The sequence below is a fragment of the Talpa occidentalis genome, unplaced genomic scaffold (genome assembly GCF_014898055.3).
Source record: "Talpa occidentalis isolate TD23 unplaced genomic scaffold, MPIMG_talOcc4v2.1 talOcc4.6, whole genome shotgun sequence".
Lineage (NCBI taxonomy): Eukaryota > Metazoa > Chordata > Mammalia > Eulipotyphla > Talpidae > Talpa > Talpa occidentalis.
Window position 1 is genome coordinate 53,591,312 of NW_023604972.1, and position 21,450 is coordinate 53,612,761.

At 33.2% G+C, this 21,450-nt stretch overlaps 1 protein-coding gene across 1 annotated transcript in view; it reads left to right on the forward strand.

The window, feature by feature from the left end:
* PTPN13 (protein tyrosine phosphatase non-receptor type 13) overlaps positions 1 to 21,450 on the forward strand; it is a 196,755-nt gene that overhangs the window by 124,404 nt on the left and 50,901 nt on the right. Inside the window, 8 exon segments of the mRNA XM_037529548.2 lie at positions 32 to 129; positions 1,646 to 1,702; positions 11,038 to 11,127; positions 11,480 to 11,587; positions 11,792 to 11,923; positions 14,151 to 14,614; positions 15,626 to 15,757; positions 16,948 to 17,041. Coding sequence (XP_037385445.2) covers positions 32 to 129; positions 1,646 to 1,702; positions 11,038 to 11,127; positions 11,480 to 11,587; positions 11,792 to 11,923; positions 14,151 to 14,614; positions 15,626 to 15,757; positions 16,948 to 17,041 — 1,175 coding nt within the window.

Genomic DNA, 21,450 nt, shown 5'->3' on the forward strand with positions numbered 1-21,450 from the left:
TCCCCCTCCTACCTTCCTTTTCCTTCTTTAGTTCAAAGTCTGTTGCAAGTTTAAATAGAAGTCCTGAAAGGAGGAAACATGAATCAGACTCCTCATCCTTTGAAGACCCTGGTCAAGCATATGTTGTAGGTCAGCATAAACAAGCTTAACATTCTTTCTCCCATACCTCATGCTCATAGTGTACAAGAAAATGTTAATTACCAAGAAATTATTTTTGGTTCTGTGTCCTAACTGCCAAAACTACTTATGAATATCAATTTTTAGGCTACTTAAAATACACAGAGTCAAAGTAAAAATTGGTTTAACAAGTTGCTTTGTGGCATAGACTATTACTTCACTTTCTCTTGGTCGCAGTTAAAAGCAATGACAGTCTTACTGAGAGAACCCAGACAGTCTGGTACCATGGCTTTGGATAGCCTTCCTTTGAATTTTTCTTAAAAGCCTATAAGATCAACTCCATTATTGCTATATTTTTTGAAGAGAGGTTTATTTAGGGGTACTTTCAGTTTAGCATGAATGGAATTGTTTTAAAAAACAGATAGTTTTATATAACATGCTATAATTGGTAGGTAAAATTTTTAACTGATTTGGTTTTTTAGAAAGTCTCCCTGCTAACTAGCACCTATTAAGTATAAAAGTTGTGTGTGTTTAAACACATAGTACCTTATAGATGGTTTGGGTTTCATGTTGCTTTATGTATCTAAAGGGAAAATGTACTTTTTAAAGGAAATCAATCTCTCAAAAGAGTACGTATTTTAAACACAGAGGTTACTACTACTCAGTAGAAAACAGGAAAACCAAGTTATCCTCTTCTGCTGGTTTTTTTTTTTAATGAAATACTAATTAACTCTCCCTTAAACCCAAAGTTTGTCTTTTAATCCTAATTATACAAAGTTAATGAGCATTTTCTCATCCTGTATCAGTTTGAGAAAATGGAATCAAAAGAGAACTGTGTGCCATATCTGATCAATATTTATGGAACATGACATTACTAATTAGACTTCCACAACTTTGAGAGATTATACTCATCAATTTAAGTTCAATCAGTTGAAAAAAATTAAAATATTAAAGGGAAAATTTTATCATATAGGTAACTCTCTGTTAAAAATAGTCTAAGACACTGACCCAATCTTTTAGAAAATTCTTTTCAAAGTATGTTCCTATAAATGAATTTATATGATCTTATAGATTATATAGCTCTATATAGATCTTATAGTTTTTAAACTATTTTCATTAAGACTTTGGATTACATAAATTTCCATCACATATCAGATTTAGAGTAGTAAATGTTCCCCCCAAAACATAGAATAAAACTTACCCATGAAAGAATATTTACTGCCTGCATTTGTTTTATCCTTAAAATTATTCATTCTTATCAAGCACTGTATTTTCTTTTAACATTTGAAGAATTCTTTTAAAACTCATTTACATCATTTCATACTTGGCATCAAAATGTCATTGTCAAAAACAGTACATTTGTGCTTATTCTACAGAACAAAGTTGACATTAAAAATAGTAAATATGCCCATTGTGGCATGTTTTTCTGAGTGTAAATAAAATGTTACTTCCTTAATGTTTTATTAATTTTTATGGATTTATCAAAAGAAATTACTTATATAAACTAATAATTTAATTTATATCACAGGAATGACTTTGCATAGTTCTGGAAACTCTTCATCCCAAGTACCCTTAAAAGAAAATGGTAGGTTTATAAAATGTTTTCCCCCTCATTTCCATCATGTCTTTTCTCTTGTACTTTATGAGATAGTCTTGGACTTAATAAAGAATCAATTCCCTGCCAAGAATTTTAGTCCTCACACTGGTGTGAAAGAACAACTGTAATTTTTAGCATCCTGGTGATATGATGGGACCTGTAGTGTAGGCAGGTCCTACACCTGTAGTGTAGACCCAATTTTGATGAACTAGAAAAATGGCAAATTAGAACTAAGGACACTAATTGGGTAACTAAGATAGTAGTTCAGGTAAGACATAGCTAAAAGGAGTTTTAACGAAGGCAGTTACTTCTAAAGGGGTGTTTGAACTGCATTTACAGAGCAGTGGGGGCATGCATCCAGACCAAGGGTGTGTTGTGATCCAAGACATGGAGACATGTGAGGAAACAGTAGGTTCCAGGAACTCTAACACTCTCAGTCAATATGGATGCTAAGGGGGCCAGGACAGAGCCTGAGAACTACATACAAAACTGTTTTGTTTTGAGTCTTATCCTAAGCATCATGGGGATATTTTGAAGGCTTTCAATGTTCAGATTTGTAGTTTAGAAGCAGTCAAAGAATGGTCTAAGTTGTAGCAAGAAACTTTGTGCAGTGACTTGAAAGTATAGTGACTTCAATGTCAGTGGGTTTAAAGCATTTAGAATTTAGGTTATAAATTGCTTTCATGTCCATTTGATCTTTCTAGCAACTTTCATAGGTACAAAAAATTTTTTTTTAACCATGATACACCATTTTTCTGCAAAGATGTTTGTCTTAGGCGCAAGAACTCTTTAAGAGTTGAAATGAGAAGTCTGATGAGAAAGAATCAAATATGCTAGTCAGAAGTTTTACTATAGTTAAACCTGATGAAGCTTTAAGTTCTAATTTTTCTGAAAAACAAGGCGGAAGTGAAGGCATTAGAGAGTAGATGGAACTATATGAAACTGCTATTTTTGTAGGTCAAAACTGTCAAACACCAGGGTGCTACTTTATATAATTCTCATTTTCTAAAACAAATATGCTCACTAATTCTTCAAGAGAGGAAAATTTTCTTGGGAGTACAGTTGTGTTAAAAAGTAAAAGTATACACAATGTTTTCAATACTCATTTTTTAAAACTTTAAAAAACATAAGGTCATATCATGAAAGAAACAATGAACTTTTTCTTAAGATCTTAAGTACTTAAGTTAGTAACCTAAATTACTAAGACCATGGTCTATAGCTTTATAATGCTTCAATGTCTTAACATAGACTGAATTTTGAATACCTCTGTACTAAAATAGCTCAATTATTAATAGATCCCCAGTGGTAATAATCATAACAGTTATTGATTGCTTACTGTGTGTCAAACGCTATTTTAAGCACTTTATTTTTCTCATTTACTCCCTACAACAAACCAGTGAGATGGGTGCCAATGTTACTTCCCCTTTCAGAAATATGAAGCCAGAGCACAGAGGTTAAGTTGTGCAGGAGGTTATGGAGCTGGCAAGTGCTAGAGCCATGATCTGAACACCGGGAATCTGTTTGCCGGCCCCATGCTTTCATTTACCCTGTACCTGACCTTCTGGCATAATGTCTAGTAATGCCTAAATAGTTGGTACTATTTCTCCAAGTTAAATTTTTGCAAGAAGCTGGATAATATCTATTCAAAGATGAGAACCTAAAATGTATAGGTTTTGATGGAAAAGAATGCAAGTTTTACATTGGCGATCAAATGAGCAAAAGAGGATAGTTTCTCTGCTTAAAGAAGCTTCATCTTCTTACCTGCCACCTGCAAAGGAAGGGTCAATCTACCTTTCAATAAATGTCTCCCCATGGCAACTTGCAGAAAAAGCTGTTTAGTGCTGAATTAGTACTCTGTTGGGATTGGATTTTCACACAGAGCGTGGCAAACATGTTTTTCCAAATAAAGTAACTAAAGATCAAAAAAGTAAAACTACTACTGGCCCACCAGTCAAATAGAGCACCTATATTATAATTTCAAAGTTTTCCTGCTGGTCTGGATTGTTAGAAATGAACATTAGCATTGAATTACTAATCATTTAATACAAGGACCAGTGGATAAAATTCAGCCTTACCTTTATGGCCTCAAAAATATGTTGAAGAATATGAAACTTGAAAGAAATACAGAGTATAAAAGAAAAAGGCATGAGCTTGCTAATATCATAAACACAAATACAAAAAGGATTTCAATCCCTTGATTATTTCTGATTTTAAAAAAAGTTGTTTAACCTTTCAAAAAGCACACTTATAATATTTATTTCTGAGTAAAAATAATTAGAAATTAAGCAAGAATTATTTTCTTTTTTGTGTTTATTTTACTATAATCCAGAGTTACTGGATTATTTCAAAATAAAATTTGAAAAGTAACTTTTAGCTATGTTTTTCACCTTGCTTTCTGAAATGTCTACACCACAAAATGTGGAGTGGACCACAGAACTCTTAACAAAACAAAATGTAAAAAAACAAACCAAAAGTCCAAAGTGCTTACAGGGAACTTAACAGATAGGTGAATTACCCAGAAACAAAAGGTAGAGTCTTCTAAATTGAGAACTGAAAAGAACTTAAAAGCTTATCCAACTAAGCCTTTTCATTCTATAGATGAAGTAAATGAGTCCCAGAGAAATTATAACTGTTCCTTCAGCTAATTAGTGCCGGCAAAGAAATAAAACACCAAAATTTCATTTATGAACTGCCCCCCTTACCTACCACTGGAACAAACAGCCTTTTAGGTAGTATAACAATGAAGAATCCTCTTTGTTTTTATACCAACATTCTGCTGCTAATACATCATCCCTAGAATTTGAAATGGGTTCTTTTTAATGGATACGTAAGTTTTCAACCATTATCATCTCTTAATTTTTATCAACCATTATCATCTCTTAATTTTTATTGTTTTTAAAATTAATTTTACCCCTAACACTCTCCCTTGTATCCCCTTCTCCCTGTTATGCTGTTGGTGGGAATGTGAACTGGTTGCAAATCAATATGGATTTACTTTAAAAAACTAAAACTGGAAATACCAGATGACCTTGCAGTCCTACTCTTGGGCCTCTATCCCTCTCTCTGAACCTCCAACATTTCATGGTATTTATTGATGTCCACTAGTTTTTGTAAGTGTTTTACTTTAATCATCTGCCATATAACAGTCAGTGTTTTTATCCTTCTGATTTGCTTTACTGCACATGTTTCTCTCAAATTCCCTCCATTTTTAAAAAAATAGCTGTACTTTATCTGTCCGATAGCTGAATACTCGTCCATAATGTTAGCATACCACATTTTCTGATCCAGTCATCTCTTGATGGAGGCTATTTCCATGTAATAACTATTGTAAATAAATCTGCTATAAACATTGTGGAAAATAAAGGTTATGGATTCATCTTCTTTGGATAGATGCCCAAGAATGGGATTGCAAGGTCATCTGGTATTTCCATTTTTAGTTTTTTAAGGTAAATCCATATTGATTTGCAACCAGTTCACATTCCTACCAACAGCATAACAAGAGCCCTCTTTCTCCATATTCTCTCCAGTACTTCTCATTGGTCTTTTTAATAAGTGCACTCTCAGGGATATTAAATGGTATCTCATTCTGGTTTTAACCTGCATATCTCTTACTGGAAGTGATGGTGAATATTTTTTAATATTAATTGGCCTTCAGTATAGCCTCTTTGGTGAATTAATTTGTTCAGATCTGCTACCCATTTATCAATAGGGTTGTTTTTATATATTGTTGAATTGTGTGAGATTTTATATATCTTGGATTTTAACCAATTACCAGTGGTATATTGTGAGACTATTTTCTCCCATTTAATAGATTTTTTTTAACATTTTTTTCCATAATGTGTACTTGTTCAACTCACTCTCCATCAAATCACAATAGGATATCTTTTTCATCTTCTTGTATTTTCTTTTGCTGTATACAAACTTTCTACCTTTAGGCAATCTCAATTGTTTATTTTTGTTTTTATTTCTCTTGACATAAAGGTTGAGTCACCAAAAAAATCTTCATCATTGATGTCATGCAAATATATCCACCAAAGTTTTCTTCTATTTTATTGTTGCAGCTCATTTCTCAATCTTTTATCCATTTGGAGGTTTTTTGTGTATGGGGCTAGCATGTGATTCAACTTCATCCCTCTGTGTGACTTCACAATTTTGCCAGGAGTCTCTATTAAAGAGACTATTCCTTTCCCTATTTCTGTTCTTTTTTTTTATTCAGTTAAGCTATCTGTTTTTGTGCCGATATCATATTGTTTTTATTACTGTTGCTGTACATAAAGTTTGAAGTCAAGTGATATGATGGCTCCTTTTTTCTGAGAATTGATTTTGCAATTCATGGCCTTTTGTGATTCCATATAAATTCCAACATTTCTTGTTCAATTTTGTTTAAAATTATTGCTGGTATTTTGATAGGGAATCTCCCCCCGCATGAGCATGGATGTCCTTCCATTTCCTTATATCATCTTGTAGTTCTCATTGTATAAGTCTTTTACCCTCATTAAGTAGATTAATTCCAAGTCATTTAATTTTTTTGAAGAAATTATAAATAGAGTTGATTGCTTGATTTATTGTGCTTCTTGTTAGTTGCTTATATATTTAAAAAGCTATGAATTTTTATATGTTGATCTTGTAACCTACCATTTTGCTGAATTTATATATAGATAGTTTCTAAGAGATGTAACTACAGAGCCTCCTGTACCTACAGTTATGTTTTTCTTAGAATCAGTGGCATGGAGCTGACATGGTCTATATCTATAACCAAGAAAATTAGTTTTTCTTAGAAGAAAAATACTTACTCTTATTTAGATTAATTAGATGGATTTGACTTTATCAGAAGTGTGCTTTTTCTGGAAAATTCAATGAGCCTATTCATAGATATATCAGTCATTAGTATCTACAATTATTCTAGTGTTGAGGACTGTATACCTCCAGATAAATCTAATGAGAGGTAAATGAGAAAAGACTGAAACAACAGCCTCTAATGCAGAACATACATTTTCATTTCTAAATTATACACTTATCATTTCTTCAGATTTTCCCAGTTAAATATTACTGGGAACAACACCAGTATGTATTACTTAAATAACTGGAAATTTGAATTTGGTGTTCTTTTTTGCTTTAAAGTATCTGCAGGATTTGCAGTGGTCTTAGTTTACTAATGGGAAAAGAAAATTCTTTCAAGTATTTAAAAATATGTATTTCATGAATATTCACGTTTGTTTCTATAGAATAATTGACATAGAAATGACCTGGGTACTTGAAATATCTACCTGGTTTACTTTCAAAGATGCATAGATTCTATTCAGTACTTACGAATTCTATAAATATTACTAAGTTTACTTGGATTGTCATGTACTGTATACCATTAGATATTTCCTTCTCTTTTTTTAAAGCCAATGGAAAGTGTCTTGAATATCTACTATATGGATAGAATAAAAAGATAAATAGAAAATGACCAATAGTACATGCTCAGTGCTCTTTAATAACATGTAGCTATATACCAGTGTCCTTCCTTCCTGCTCTCCTCATTTTAATAAGTAATTCTGTGGAGGGTAAGTGTATAGGGAAAAGGATCTCTGTAAAAAGGAAGGGGGTTGTAATTGTATGGGGAATATAAAAATAAAATTTAAATTAAAAAAAATCTGGCATACCACCTGAAAAAAAAGTTTTATCGACACACACACACACACCACACAGGAATGGGTTTGCAGAGCTTCCCTTTCTGATAGTACTCTACCCTACTCATATCTTGTACTCTAGCTAAATCTCTGACATTTCACAGAACCTTTTCAGCCTTCATTCAGCATTTGTAGTGCTTTACTTTCTGCTGTATGACCATCTCCACAATCTCCTTATTCAAATCTCTATTCCATTTCCTTGAAGTTTTCTCCTTGTGTCAGGAAGATGCCCTCTTCTTTTTCAGTTCTGACTCATGTCTTTATAGTGTCGCTGTTTCATTGACAACATAACATAATAATCAGATTAAAACTTTGTTCTTCTAGCCTAATGTGATTCAGTCCATATTTACTATGCTAGCAGCTTAAATATGTGTTCTATGTTATTTTGTTTGCCCAAATTGCCTCCTGAGGACTTTGATAGGAAACAGTTGCCCAGGAAACAATTGAAGTATGAAGGAATAATTGAGTGAATGAATGCTTTAATTCAACAGAATCCTTAAATAGGAACCCTTAACTGCTGCATCTGGTTAAGAAAATATGCAAAAATATTGCATGTCTGTTTTGAGTATGTGTATGTATGTGTGTTTATATGTAAAAATACATAATTATTCCCAATAATGTTTACTTAGGAAATACCTTAATATATACACATATATACTTCTTCTCTAAATAAGTAATATAAATAGCCAATCTTCTTAGTGCACATACGTAGGAAAATACAGTAAATGGCCTTTTTAGTATGAATCAACACCTTTGACTTTAGCAGGTACTTCTTGGGAACATTAAAAATATTTTCAGTTTTACAGTTGAAAGGATAAACATTCTATATAAAGCTTTATAAACACTATATAAAGGACTTTGACATCACAATGGGGATGAAATTTTACACTTAATACCTACCAAAATTAAGAACCTTTCTATCTTTAGTTGGGGTAAGGAAGGAAGCAAGTCAGAGGTCAGTATGCTCCACAAATATTTTCTTGCTGCTATTTACAATTATTCTGCCTGTATTCCCTGGGAATTTGTTTTCCTGAGAACTCCTTGCCTCTGAAGTTAATCAGATATCTTAATAAATTTCATCAGTTGTTGTGAGGATCCTATTTCCTAGGGCAGTTATTACTTAAATCTGAAACTTGGGAAAAATGGAAATCAAATATATCATCATTTAACCACTTTGCAAAGCTCTTTGTTTTTATTGGTTATCGCATCACCATAGTGATGGCTTAAAACCACTATGCTGCTTTAAATTCCTAACCACAATCCCTTATTTGTTTTATTTTAATTTTGGGCCTATTTCTATTTTGCATTTGGTGCTAGCTAAAAATTAGAAATAATGGCCTATTTTAGAGTAAAAGTATCATGAATGCCTAGATAAAATCATTAAGGTAGGCATTAACAAATTCATTGAATAGAGAGATTACATAAAATAAGACTCTTCATTGTTCAGTAATTCTGAAGGGGGATCCCATTAACAAACTAAGTAGACATTCTGAATTATTACTTTTTTTTATATCTAAGTTTATAATCAAGTTTTGGTAAAAAAGAAAAAGGAATAGGGAATGTATACCACAGGAAGCTAGCAAACTTGCACTAATACTTGGTGTTCAAATTCACTCTGGAGGGCAAATGATAGCTGCTATTATTTTCTGAAATTAGTTTATTTCTAGGATATCAAGTTTTATATACACCTAATGTAAATTCTAGTACATATTGTGTAACAGATTTATTATTTATTTCATGACATATCCATACAATTCTTTTTAAAAACAGGTTTCTTTAAAAACCTGTCACAAATGGCAATTCATCTTTTTTACAGCTGAGTGCTAGTCCATCATATATATATATATATATATATATATATATATATATATATATATATATACACCACATCTTATTAATCCAGTCCTTTCATGTTTGGCACTTAGGTCATTTCCATAACTTGGCTATTATAAATAGTGCTGCAATGAATGTAGGGGTGTATATATCCCTTTGGATTAGTTTTTTGCATTCTTTGGTTAAATGTCAAGGAATGAAATTCCTGGGTCATACATCTATTTTTAGTATTTTAAGAAACCTCCATACTGTTTTCCATAGTCTACATTATCATCAACAGTACAAGTGGGTTCCTTTTTCTCCACATCCTTGCTTGTTTCTGGTCTTTTTGCTATGTGCCATTCTCACAGGAGTGAGGTGGTACCTCATTGTTTTCATTGCATTTCCCTGATGATAAGTGATAACGAGCATTTTCATGCACATGCAGGCATTTGTATGTCTTCTTTGGTGTATTAGACCAAGTGAAATAAGCCAGAGGAAGAAAGACAAAGTCAGGATGATTTCAGTATTATGTGTAATATAGGAAGATGAAAGGAAATGACAAACCAAAACAAAATCTAGAAATATGGATGCAGAATTGAGGCTACTAGAGGGGAACGCTAGGGTAGGAACAAAGTGGGGAGCAGGTACAATGGTATATGATAAAGGGGTATTATTGCTCTGGGGGGAGCGAGGTGGTATGATGCACATTTGAACAGGTGTAAATCTCTTTCTCTAAATCATACATAGTGCTGTAAACCAATTTTACCTCAAATAAAATTTTAAAAAGATGTGGATGGGAACATTTTATTTAATTAAATATTTTTAAAAACAAAATCCTTTCCCTAAGTTTGTTTATATTCTAAGGTATGGGGAGTTAGGGCTTCAACATCTAAATTTGAGGGTCTGGCTTAGGAGGAGACACTGTTCAGTTCATAACAAGATTGTGTCCGTATGTGTGTAAATGTCCATTTTACTAAGTAGATAAAGTAATTTTATTAATATGACAGTTCAGTTACATATTTGTTGGCTTAATTTGAACGATATTTGTGATTCATCAACTTATTAAAAATCTCTGAGTAGGGACAAGAAAAAGTAACTTCTAGTTCTGCTGCTGACATTCACTCTATTTAACTAGAATTTACCAAGTTCTGAACTCAGGCATTTTGCTGGCCAGTGTTACTCAATGTCAAACAAGTCACTAATATTATTCCTCATCTTCAAAACAGTGATTAAAAATCTACCTACCTCATGAGATTGTTTTACAATGAGAAATAAATTTGAAAATGAAAATGTGCTAAGCACTTGAGAATGAAAATGTGCTAGACAAATTATTAATGGAATTTTAAATAGATTTAATTTTCTTGTTATTTACTGTAGAATTTACTATGAATATTGTACTCTATAAGTAAAAATGTTAGTCACTTATTAGTGGTAAATTCTTAATAAATTGAGCATTATCAAATTCAGAGAGTCAAATTTGATGCAGCAGAAAGACCTGGAGTCAGAAAACTTAAGGCTCAGCTCTTGCCTTTATTAACTGAGTCAGTACACTCAAATTATTTGACTTCTTGAATTTGAGTTACTCATTTGTAATTGAGATATAATTATTTTGCAAGGAGTAATTGATGAGGAACAAATGTCATAAGTCATTTTGTAAACTGTGAATCACTAGAAAAACATAAGATTGTGGCATTATATTACTTAAAAGATAATTTTAGAGTGGCTGAGTGATTAGTGACCTTTGTTAATATTTAAACTGATCAGTCTTAATGCCTCAGCATGTTATATTTTTTATGTTTATTTTACATTAAAATTGTACTTTTCCACTACTAGATGTGTTACACAAAAGATGGAGCGTAGTGTCTTCACCAGAAAGGGAGATCACCTTGGTGAACCTGAAAAAAGATGCAAAATATGGCTTAGGTAAGTCATTGTCAGATTCACAAAGGTCTATGAAAGTTAAAGGAGAAAAAAAACTTACAGTATATTATTGGCATTAAGACACCAGCCCACTTCTGATCAAGATACTGAATGCCCAACCACAACCCATTCATCCTACCTACCTAGTCAAGAATTGCCAAAGATGAAATGTGTAGAATTGCCAAAGATGAAATGGAAGCATGTACTTCCACCAAATCTAAATCTCATCTCATATGTTACCTGTAAATCATATTTTGTATGTGAGTCTACACTCTCATGTGTCAAGCAGGCTAATCATTTGTCGTTGAAAACACAAGTTATCATGAAGATCTTTTTAAAATACACTGTTTCACAGGATTTCAAATTATTGGTGGTGAGAAGATGGGAAGACTGGATCTAGGCATATTTATTAGTTCAATTATTCCCGGAGGACCAGCTGACTTGGATGGATGTTTAAAACCAGGTACAGAACAGTACTTTATATTTTGGTAATTCCTGAATTACCAAACTAATAGGTATGAATTTAACTAATAAGTATGAATTTGCACACATAACCAAAGTGGAACTTAGGGAAGCAAAAGTACTGGAATGGATAAGTGACATTTCTAAGATTTAGCCTCTAAATTTCTCTTAGTTGTTGAAAATACTGGATTGCCAATTTTTACAGGAGACCGCTTGATATCAGTGAATAGCGTGAGTCTGGAAGGGGTCAGCCACCATGCTGCAATTGAGATCCTGCAAAATGCACCCGAAGATGTGACTCTTGTTATCTCTCAGCCAAAAGAAAATATATCCAAAGGTAATGTGAATGTCCCATAGCTATGTGTTCTGTTTCTCTTTCACAAGGAGTCCAATACCTTAGGCAATTAATTGAAATGTAATTAATTTGAATTATGGCAATTTGATATGTGTAGTTCTGCTTGTTTTAATTTTATTCATCAGTATTTTTCATTCATTATTCCCAAGATCTTCTGTCTCATTTCACTTGGTAATATAGGTACAAAAATGAATTTTGGTGTCCAAAAATGAATTTCGTGTGCAAAATGAATGTCACGTAAGTGAATTCTGAGTACTTAGTGTGCCACTACTTCTTAGGCCAAATTATAGATAGAAATCTTTATCATTCCCTAGTTAATATAAGTCGGTTACCTGTCTTGAACCAGCTAATGAAAAGAAAAGACAGTTACAAACAATGTCATATCATTTTGTCACATGAACCTGTATTAGCATGTTGTTAGGTGAAAAGGTACTTAATGGAGATTAGATGACTTGAGTTGGAGTCTGAATCCTTTATTAGCTATATGATTTCATCCTCTTGAGCCACAGTTGTTTTCCTTTGAAGAGGAGATGAACCTCTCAGCACTGTCTTGTCTGCCTTGCATAGAGTTGCTCTAGGATTAGGTGGTGGATTGTGTTTGTGAAAGCAATACTTGCGGCACATGCGGTGGAAAGGGATGCAGAGAGTAGGGATCCTTAACCCTGTAAATCTTGAGCAAATCACCTAAACTTTTCTGAGCCTACTGTGTTCATATATCAAGTGATGAATATAAAAGGGTCTACTGTATAGATTGTGAACATTAAATGAGGTAATATATGCAAAGAATCAGCACTGGTATGACATAAGCACTTAACTATGAATTTAAGCTCTCATTAACTGTATTTTTCAGAAATGTTGAAATGCCAAATATATGTGTTACTTTAATCACAGTGATACTGGAAAATATGAAAAAGAAAATCTGTGAAAAAATTAATAAAACATTTGTGAAAAGCAAATTTAAATAGTAAATTTCATGCATATCTTTAGAGACATGGTTAAATAGAAACAACATGAACACTTCATACAATAGGACAAATTTCTTAAATTTTATATAGGCAAATCATTTTGACTGAGTTTCTTCTTTTACTAAATATTTGTATATACACCTTTTTAAAATAGCATAGTTATGTTATGGTATATCCAAAATATATCTAACTACCTTCTGTCATTTCAATCCAGATTAGCTATTACTCTGTTACAAATGCTGCTCCAAAAAAATTACTACTTTACACACCATTGAATACCTTGGAGTAGAGTATGTATGTACATTTAAATTTTGACGAGTGTTAACAGTTTGCCCAAGTTACCAGTTTTGTAGTCAGCCAAGTAAATATGACAGTGTTCTTTCCCTTACATCATCATTGGTGTGAGAAATAATCAGTTATTCTCATTTTTATCAGCCACACATAGAAAGCTATAATAAATTGCATATCCCTGAGCAACAGTGAGAGTATATTTTCATTTACTAATTATTTGTATTTTACTCTGAACTCCCATTCTACATATCATGTCCTTGTTCCTTAAAAGTTTTGAATCTCTTTCTTACTGACTTCTAGAAACCCTCTGTATATTAGGGCGATTAACTCTGGTTATTTTTTATTACTGTTACAATTATTTTCTCTATAGTTGTTCATCTCTCTTTTAGCTTTTTCTTGGTTTTGCTTGCTACATAAAACTTTTAAATTCTTACAAATTCACATCTGTAATTCTTTTACACACATCCATGATTTGTTTCTTATATATTAAACGTTTCTTAAGGCATTTCGTAAGAAATATATATAAGGAATTTGATTTTGTCTTCCTTGATAATTACTTAGGGTCTAAAACATGCAAGACATTATAAAACAGCCAAGAAATAATCATTATATAAAGAGACCTAGATTATTTCTAGCTAGGGAAGCAAAGTCTTCACCAAGGAGACTCACTTAAAATGGGCCTTAGAGAATGGAAATGGGGAGTTAAGGCAAAGGAAGTACACATTTCAATAAATGTTGCCACAAGAATGACAAAGGAGGAGGTAAAGAAAAGAGAAGGCACCTATACATTGCTGGGTCTCTGTTGTGGTTCCAGGCCTCGGGTCAGGTGTTGTGGATATGTAAACCTGTGTAAAATACTCCCAGCAATCATTGGGGAACATTATATATGTATGTGAGCACAGGGCATGTATGTCACGGACCTGTTACTCTTATTGATGAACTTTGACTTTTAGGGCCTTCTACTCCAGTGCACATTGCCAATGGCATGAAAAACTACTTGAAGAAAGCTTCCTATATGCAAGACAGTGCTATAGATTCTTCTGAAGATCACCATTGGCCACGTGGCACCCCAAGGCACATCTCAGAGAGCTCCTTTGGATTACCTGGTGGCCTGCGGGAAGGAAGCTTGAGTTCTCAAGATTCTAGGACTGAGAGTGCCAGCTTGTCCCAGAGCCAGGTCAATGGTTTCTTTGCCAGCCATCTTGGGGAACGAAGCTGGCAGGAATCACAGCATGGCAGTCCTACATCATCTGTAATATCCAAGTCCACTGAAAGGAAAAGGACTTCTATTGACAGTAATCTAAGCAAAGTTAAAAAGTCTGGCATTTCTGATGCAATGGATTACTCTGACCGTGGAGATTCAGACATGGATGAAGCCACTTATTCCAACAGTCAGGATCATCAAACACCAAAAAAGGCACAGTTTGATTTGAATCTTTGTTTTTATCATTTAACAGAGCAGCCAACAATAAATTTATCACAGAACATAATAATTTACTATAAATAACTTATGTTCTACTTGGAGAGGAATAGTTTACATATTATGCTACTAACTGCTACTGCATTTGATGCTAACTTTCAAAGAAATTAGCAGCTTTGAATACTAACTCTAACATGGCTATTCTAGGAAATTGCTAACTGATAACACAAAGAAATGAATAAACGGATTGATTGTTTTCTTCAAATTGTTTTTGCCTAGTTAGTATTTATATTAATAATAGAACTTTTATATCTAAAAAAATTGTTCCTTAATAGCTCATATAATGGGCAGTTAGTTGATAGCCTAAATTCTCCAAAAGTTCTGAAGATATGATATAAGAATAGAAAATCGCTGACTTCCTAGAAATGATATACATCTAACCACCATTAACCAGCAGATTCAGAAAGAACTTCAAGCCCTTTTTCACTGAAAAACCAAAATTCTTCATAAGAGAGTTAGGCCCTTATAAATGGGACCTGACTCTTGTGGCTATGTTTATATTGGATTTGTAAATGTAAGCAAAGTTAAAGATGAAGGCTCTTAATCTGAGAGGCCCAAGTTAAAAGCTACTGTTTGGTGTATTTTGATTTTTTAAAGAAAATGGAAATACTTTCTAAATTTGATAGTGTAAATAGCATTGCACAGGGATTATGTAAAGGCAGGTTTTAACTGCATTCTGGGCATGCATCTGCCCTATCTAGTTATTTGACCTGAAGCAAGCCCTTTAAATAAACTCTAAATAAACCTCAATTTCCTCAACCATAAAATATAAAGACATTGGATTGGATGATTTCTAAGATCTTTTCCAATCCTTATGTTCTTTAATTCCATTTTATCCCTTAATAATTTGTTTTTTAATCGATTTTTCCCCCAAAAAAATCTTATCTTCCAGTAATAACTCATTTTGACTCTAATAAAAATCCTTTTCTTTTGTTTTTCTCTGTTAAGGAATCTACCTCCTCAATGAATACATCCAACAAAATGAATTTTAAAACTTTTACTTCATCACCTCCAAAACCTGGAGATATCTTTGAGGTTGAACTGGCTAAAAATGATAACAGCTTGGGAATAAGTGTCACGGTACTGTTTGACAAGGTTTTCACATGTTTTCTCTTTTCTATTTCCAATAGCTATTGTATGCTAATTTATTAATTCAATTATTTTGCTTCAAAAGGAAGGCTTTTCAGATATTTCCAAATCTAAAAATGGAATCATATCTTAAAACTTTAAAAACTTGGATGTTACTAGTCACTTTTTCCTAATAAAAAATTTAATAAATGCTACCTTTCCCCCATAGATTTCATATTTAATCTGAGCATAAAACTTGTAAAATATAAAATTAATAAGTGTACTTTATACTGCTGCTACATCAGCTTGACATAACACAGTTTAACCTACGTCATAGCGTCTAATGTATATTTATATGCCCCCTTTTCTCTGAAATATATTTTATAATGTGATTAGCTTCTTAAATTAGAGGTTCTCAAGGAATATATGTACTTTTAAAATAGCTAAATAATGAGCATAGACTATTTGATGACATGTTAAAATTCTACATAGAATTCTGGTTTGGAATTCTAAACTACAATATTTATGACATATAAAGAATGGTTTCATTGTAAAAAAACATTTAGAGACATGGTAGAAATGGAACTATTAACATAAAGAGATCAAAAGGAAACCCTAATTCTCTAGTACTTTTAAAAATGCCATTTTTTCTCTTGCCCTTAAGTTCTTTAGAAAGTTACTATTTTCCTATTGTGAAAGGAAATAAAAACAATTCACAAGTTGACAGTGAATCTACTCATTACATCTCATCTACCCGGTAACAAAATTTCTCAACTGTTGCCTTCTAAGATGAAAAAAAAATTTTTTTTGCCCTTAACTCATGAAATTTGACTTCAGATTAGCAAATATAATCTGAAGCACATTATCTTATATGCTTTTTTGTGATAATCATATTTCTATACTAATTTTGCATAAATGGACTTTGCTTTCTGCTTGCTCATAATGCATGATATAAACTTACAAAGGAAGAGTAATTCCTGTTATAGTCAAGATCTGGTATGTTATTTTCTGAGTAAACTTTTTCTAAATGGTAACTGATTTGACATTTGGAACATTTAGCTATAAATATTCTTGAATGTTTAATATTACATGCTAATATAACACTGTTGCTTTGGCTGATATTTTCTTTCTAGGGTTCAGATCTGAAAGGCACAGTGCAAACTTACTCATATTACAAATGTTATTTGTTTTTTTTCACTTAGGGAGGTGTGAATACCAGTGTTAGACATGGTGGCATTTATGTGAAAGCTGTTATTCCCAAGGGAGCAGCAGAATCTGATGGTAGAATTCACAAAGGTATAGTATTTGTGTGTGTATAGTAATTATGATTATCACTTCAACAAATAGATAACAAATTAAAAAGCTAATATAGATCTTCAAGTATTCATAATACAAGATAAAAACATACGCAATTTTTTTGAGTTTAGTTTATAACACCATGGGGTTTCAAGTGAGTACTTGGTCACCTCAGAAATCGTATGTCAAAGCACTTCCATCACTAAATGTCCAGTCATTATTCATCACCAAACAATAGGCCCTTTCCACCTGTTTGCTACTTCTCTTTTACACTCTGACACCATTCTATTGTCAGAGTAATAGCTTCTTTTTATTTTGTTTGCTTGCATTTTTTAATTATTTTTCTTTATATTTTACAAATGAGTAAAGTCATACAGATTTCATCTTTCTCCTTCTGCTTACTTCATTTAACAAAATCCCCTCCACATCCATCCATGTTGTCACAATTGGCAAGACTTCATCTTTCTTTTTTTTTTCTCTTCAATTTTTTTTTAAAGATTTATTTATTTGTACAAGAACTGGGGTACAGGTCAGAGGTGCAGGAGGGTGAGAGGACAGAGACAGAGTGGGGAACAGAACAGGCAGACTGACTGAAGTACACTGCTAAGGGGAACAGTGGGCAAGTCAGGAGAGGTCTGCTGCACCATGTGGGTTTCTCCTTGGCTGGCCGGGAATCAAACCCATGCTGCAGAGGCTGCAGGCAGTTTCACAGCATGACACTCAACCTGCTGCACCACCAGGGAGGCTTGACTTCACCTTTCTTTATGGCTAAGTAGTATTTTATTGAGTATATATACCACATATTCTTTATCTAGTCAATCATCCATGTCAGACAGTTACATTGTTTACATATCTTGGTTATCGTGAATAGTGCTGCAGTGAACATAAGGGTGTATTTATCTTTTTAAATTAGTGTTTTTGTATTCTTTGGGTAATTATCCAGAAGTGGAATTAATGTATCACATAGTAGTTAGTTCTATTTAAATTTTTTGAACACCTCCATAATGTTTGCTGTAGTGGCTGCACAAATTTACATTCTCACAAACAGTGCTCAAGGGTTCCTTTTTCTCCACATCTTCCACAACACTTAATTATTTCTTGACTTTTTGATAATAGCCATTCTAACTGGAATGAGGTAAAACTTCATTGTGGTTGGAATTTGCATTTCCCTGATAATAATTAATGATGAGCATTTTTTCATGTGCCTACTGGCCATCTGCATACCTTCTTTGGAGAAGTGCCTATTTGGCTTTTCTGTATATTTTTTGATTGGGTTTTTGGTTAAGTTGTATGAAATCTTTATGGATCTTTTACATCATCCCTTGTCAAATGTATAGTGTGCAAATACTTTCTCCTATTCAGTAGGGTGTCTCTTTATTTTGATTAGTCACTTTTCACTATACAGAAGCTTTTTTGTTTTAGGTAGTCCTAGGTATTTATATTACCTTTTGTTTTCCTTGCTGCTGGAGACAAATTTGCATACAGATGTTCATAGTAATCTCTTATCCTCTGAATTTCTGCAGTGTATGATGTAATATCTCCTCTTTTGTTTTGTTTTTTTTTTTCTATTTATATGCATTTCCCCCTTTTTTTTCTTAGTGAGCCTTGCTGGCAGGTTTTTTTTGTTTGTTTGTTTGTTTGTTTTCAAATTACCAGCTTTTGGTTTTATCAATCTTTTGGGCTTTTTTTTTCTATTTCATTTATTTGTGCTCTAATTTTTATTATTTCCTTCTATTGGCTCTTAGGATTTTTTTGTTCTTCTTGTTCTAATTGCCCAAGATGAAAGACAAGGTTGTTTATTTGGGCTTTCTTATTTTTTTTTTCTTTTTCTCCAGCTTTATTAGGATATAACTGACACACACCATTATATAAGTTTAAGGCATATAAACATGATTATTTGCTATATGTACATATTGTAAAATATTTAATACCCTAAAATCAGTTAACACATTCATTTCATTCACACCTTTGTGTATGTGAGAGAGAGATGGGACTTTTCATGATTTTCTCTTCCCAGCAACTTCCATGTATACAATACATTGTTGCTAACTGTAGTCATAAGCTATACCTTAGACTTGAAGAACTTGTTCTTCTTATAAATGGAAACTTGTGCCCTTTGACCACAGTCAGCATTTTACCCACCCTTCTGCTCCTTGCTACCACTAATTTACTCTGAGTTTCTATGAGTTTGGTTTTTGTGGATTCTACATGTAATACTTTATCTTTCTGTGATTTACTTTAATTAGCATAATGCCTTCAAGACCCATCTATATTGTCAAAAATGGCAGGATTTCATTCTTTTTATGGTTGAATAATATTACATTCCATCCATATAGTACTGCATTTTCTTTATCATTCATTCATCATTGTATTGAACATTGAAGTTGTTTCCACCTCTCTACTATACTAAATAATGCTGCATATACAGGGCGGTACAGATATCATGCAACAGTTATATTTTTACTTTTTTTGAGGAATCATTATCCTGTTTTTATAGTGGTTGTACCAATTTACATTCCCATCAACAGTACAGAAGGGTTATCCTTTCTGTGCATACTTGTCACCACTTGTCATCTCTCTTTTTTTTTTTTTTTTTTTTAAGATTTATTTATTTATTTATTTATACAAGCACTGGGCTATAGTCAGAAGCACGGGAGGGTGAGAGAATTCACCAGAGCCAGAGTGGAGAGCAGAACAGGCAGACTGACAAAGTGTGCTACTGAGGGGAGCAGCAGGCCCGGCAGGAGAGGTCTGCCCGGCCATGTGGGACCCTCGCCTGGTGGCCGGGGATCGAACCGGTGCTACAGAGGCTGCAGGCAGCTTCACAGCCCAGTGTGTAACCGCTGTGCCACCGGGGAGGCCCAGCACTTGTCATCTCTTGCTTTTCAAAACAGCAGCTCTAATATGTGTAAGGTGCTGTATCTTACATTGTGGTTTTGATTTACCTTTCCCTGATGATTAAGGGTATTGAGCATCTTTTCACATGTATGTTGGCTTCTTTGGAAAAATGTGTATTCAGATCCTCTTCCCATTTTTTAATTGTAATATTTGTTTGTTATTGAGTTATATGAGTTCCTTATTTTTTTTAATATTAACCCATAACCAGCTATCTTCCATTCTGCAGATTGCCTCTTCACTTTGTTTTGTTTTTTTTTTAATAATAAATTTTATTTTTATGTTCCCCATACAATTGCAACCCCCCCATTCTGACCCCAATCCCTCCCCTCCCGCCCCCCACATCCCAAAAAGTGTCTCTGGTTCATAGTTTTTTGTTGATTTTGATTTTCACTTTCTTATAGTTATTCATTTTCCTGGTCCCTTATTTAAGTTTTCTAGATTCCTGCTATGAGTGAGACCATCCGGTATTTTTCTTTTTCTTTTTGGCTTATTTCGCTGAGCATGATCCCTTCCAGCGCCATCCATGTTGCTGCAAATTGCATGTGTTTATCTTTTTTGAATGCTGAGTAATATTCCATGGTATATATGTACCACATCTTCTTGATCCAGTCAGCTTTCTTATTTCTTGACATGGGCCTGTGTTGCTATATACTTCCCTCTTAGTACTCTTTTGCTGTGTCCCATACATTCCAGAAGTTTCTGTCCTCATTGTTACTTGCCTCAAGATAGTTTACAATTTCTTCTTTGATTTTCTTGTTGACCCAAAGGTCTTTCAATAGTGTGTTGTTCACTACCCACATATTAGAGATTTTCTCTGCTTTCTTTTTATAGTTTATCTCTACCCTGATACTGAGAAGATAATTTGGTATGATTTCAGTCTTTGTGAATTTGTTAATATTTGTCTTTTGGTCAGTTTTGGAGAATGTGCCATGTGCATGTAAGAAAAATGTGTGTTCTGTTTTTGGAGAGTGTAGGTTCCTATAGATGTCTGTTAGGTCCATATAGTCTAATTTTTTGTTTAAAGATTTTATGACCCTATTCATTTTTTGGCTCATTGATTTGTCTATTGGTGAGAGTATCTGATATATTTTGGTGCTCCTTTATTGGGTGAGTACATATTCATAAGTGTTATATCCTCCATTTGGTTTATTCTATTTCTGCAGCTTTCTGTAGTATTTTTCACCTCTTATTTAAATCTTTTTTCACCCTGTAGCTCTTTATTTCCTTCTTTAGAGTTTCATTTTCAATCTCTGTTTCTTGATTATGTTTCTCAGAACTTCATTTCTTTTGTATTTTCCTTATATACATGATCCACTTTTCTGAGCCTTCTCTGATTCCTTTGAATTTCTTTATGATTGCATGCTTAAATTCTGTGTCTGATAAAGGAACGGATCTTCTGTCTCTTTATGATTGGTTCTGAAGATTTGTTCTCTCTTTGGTATGGCATACCCCTTAAACAACTATGGCTGTTTATTATATTATTCCGCCTCCCCATTGCTTTCAGAACCTCA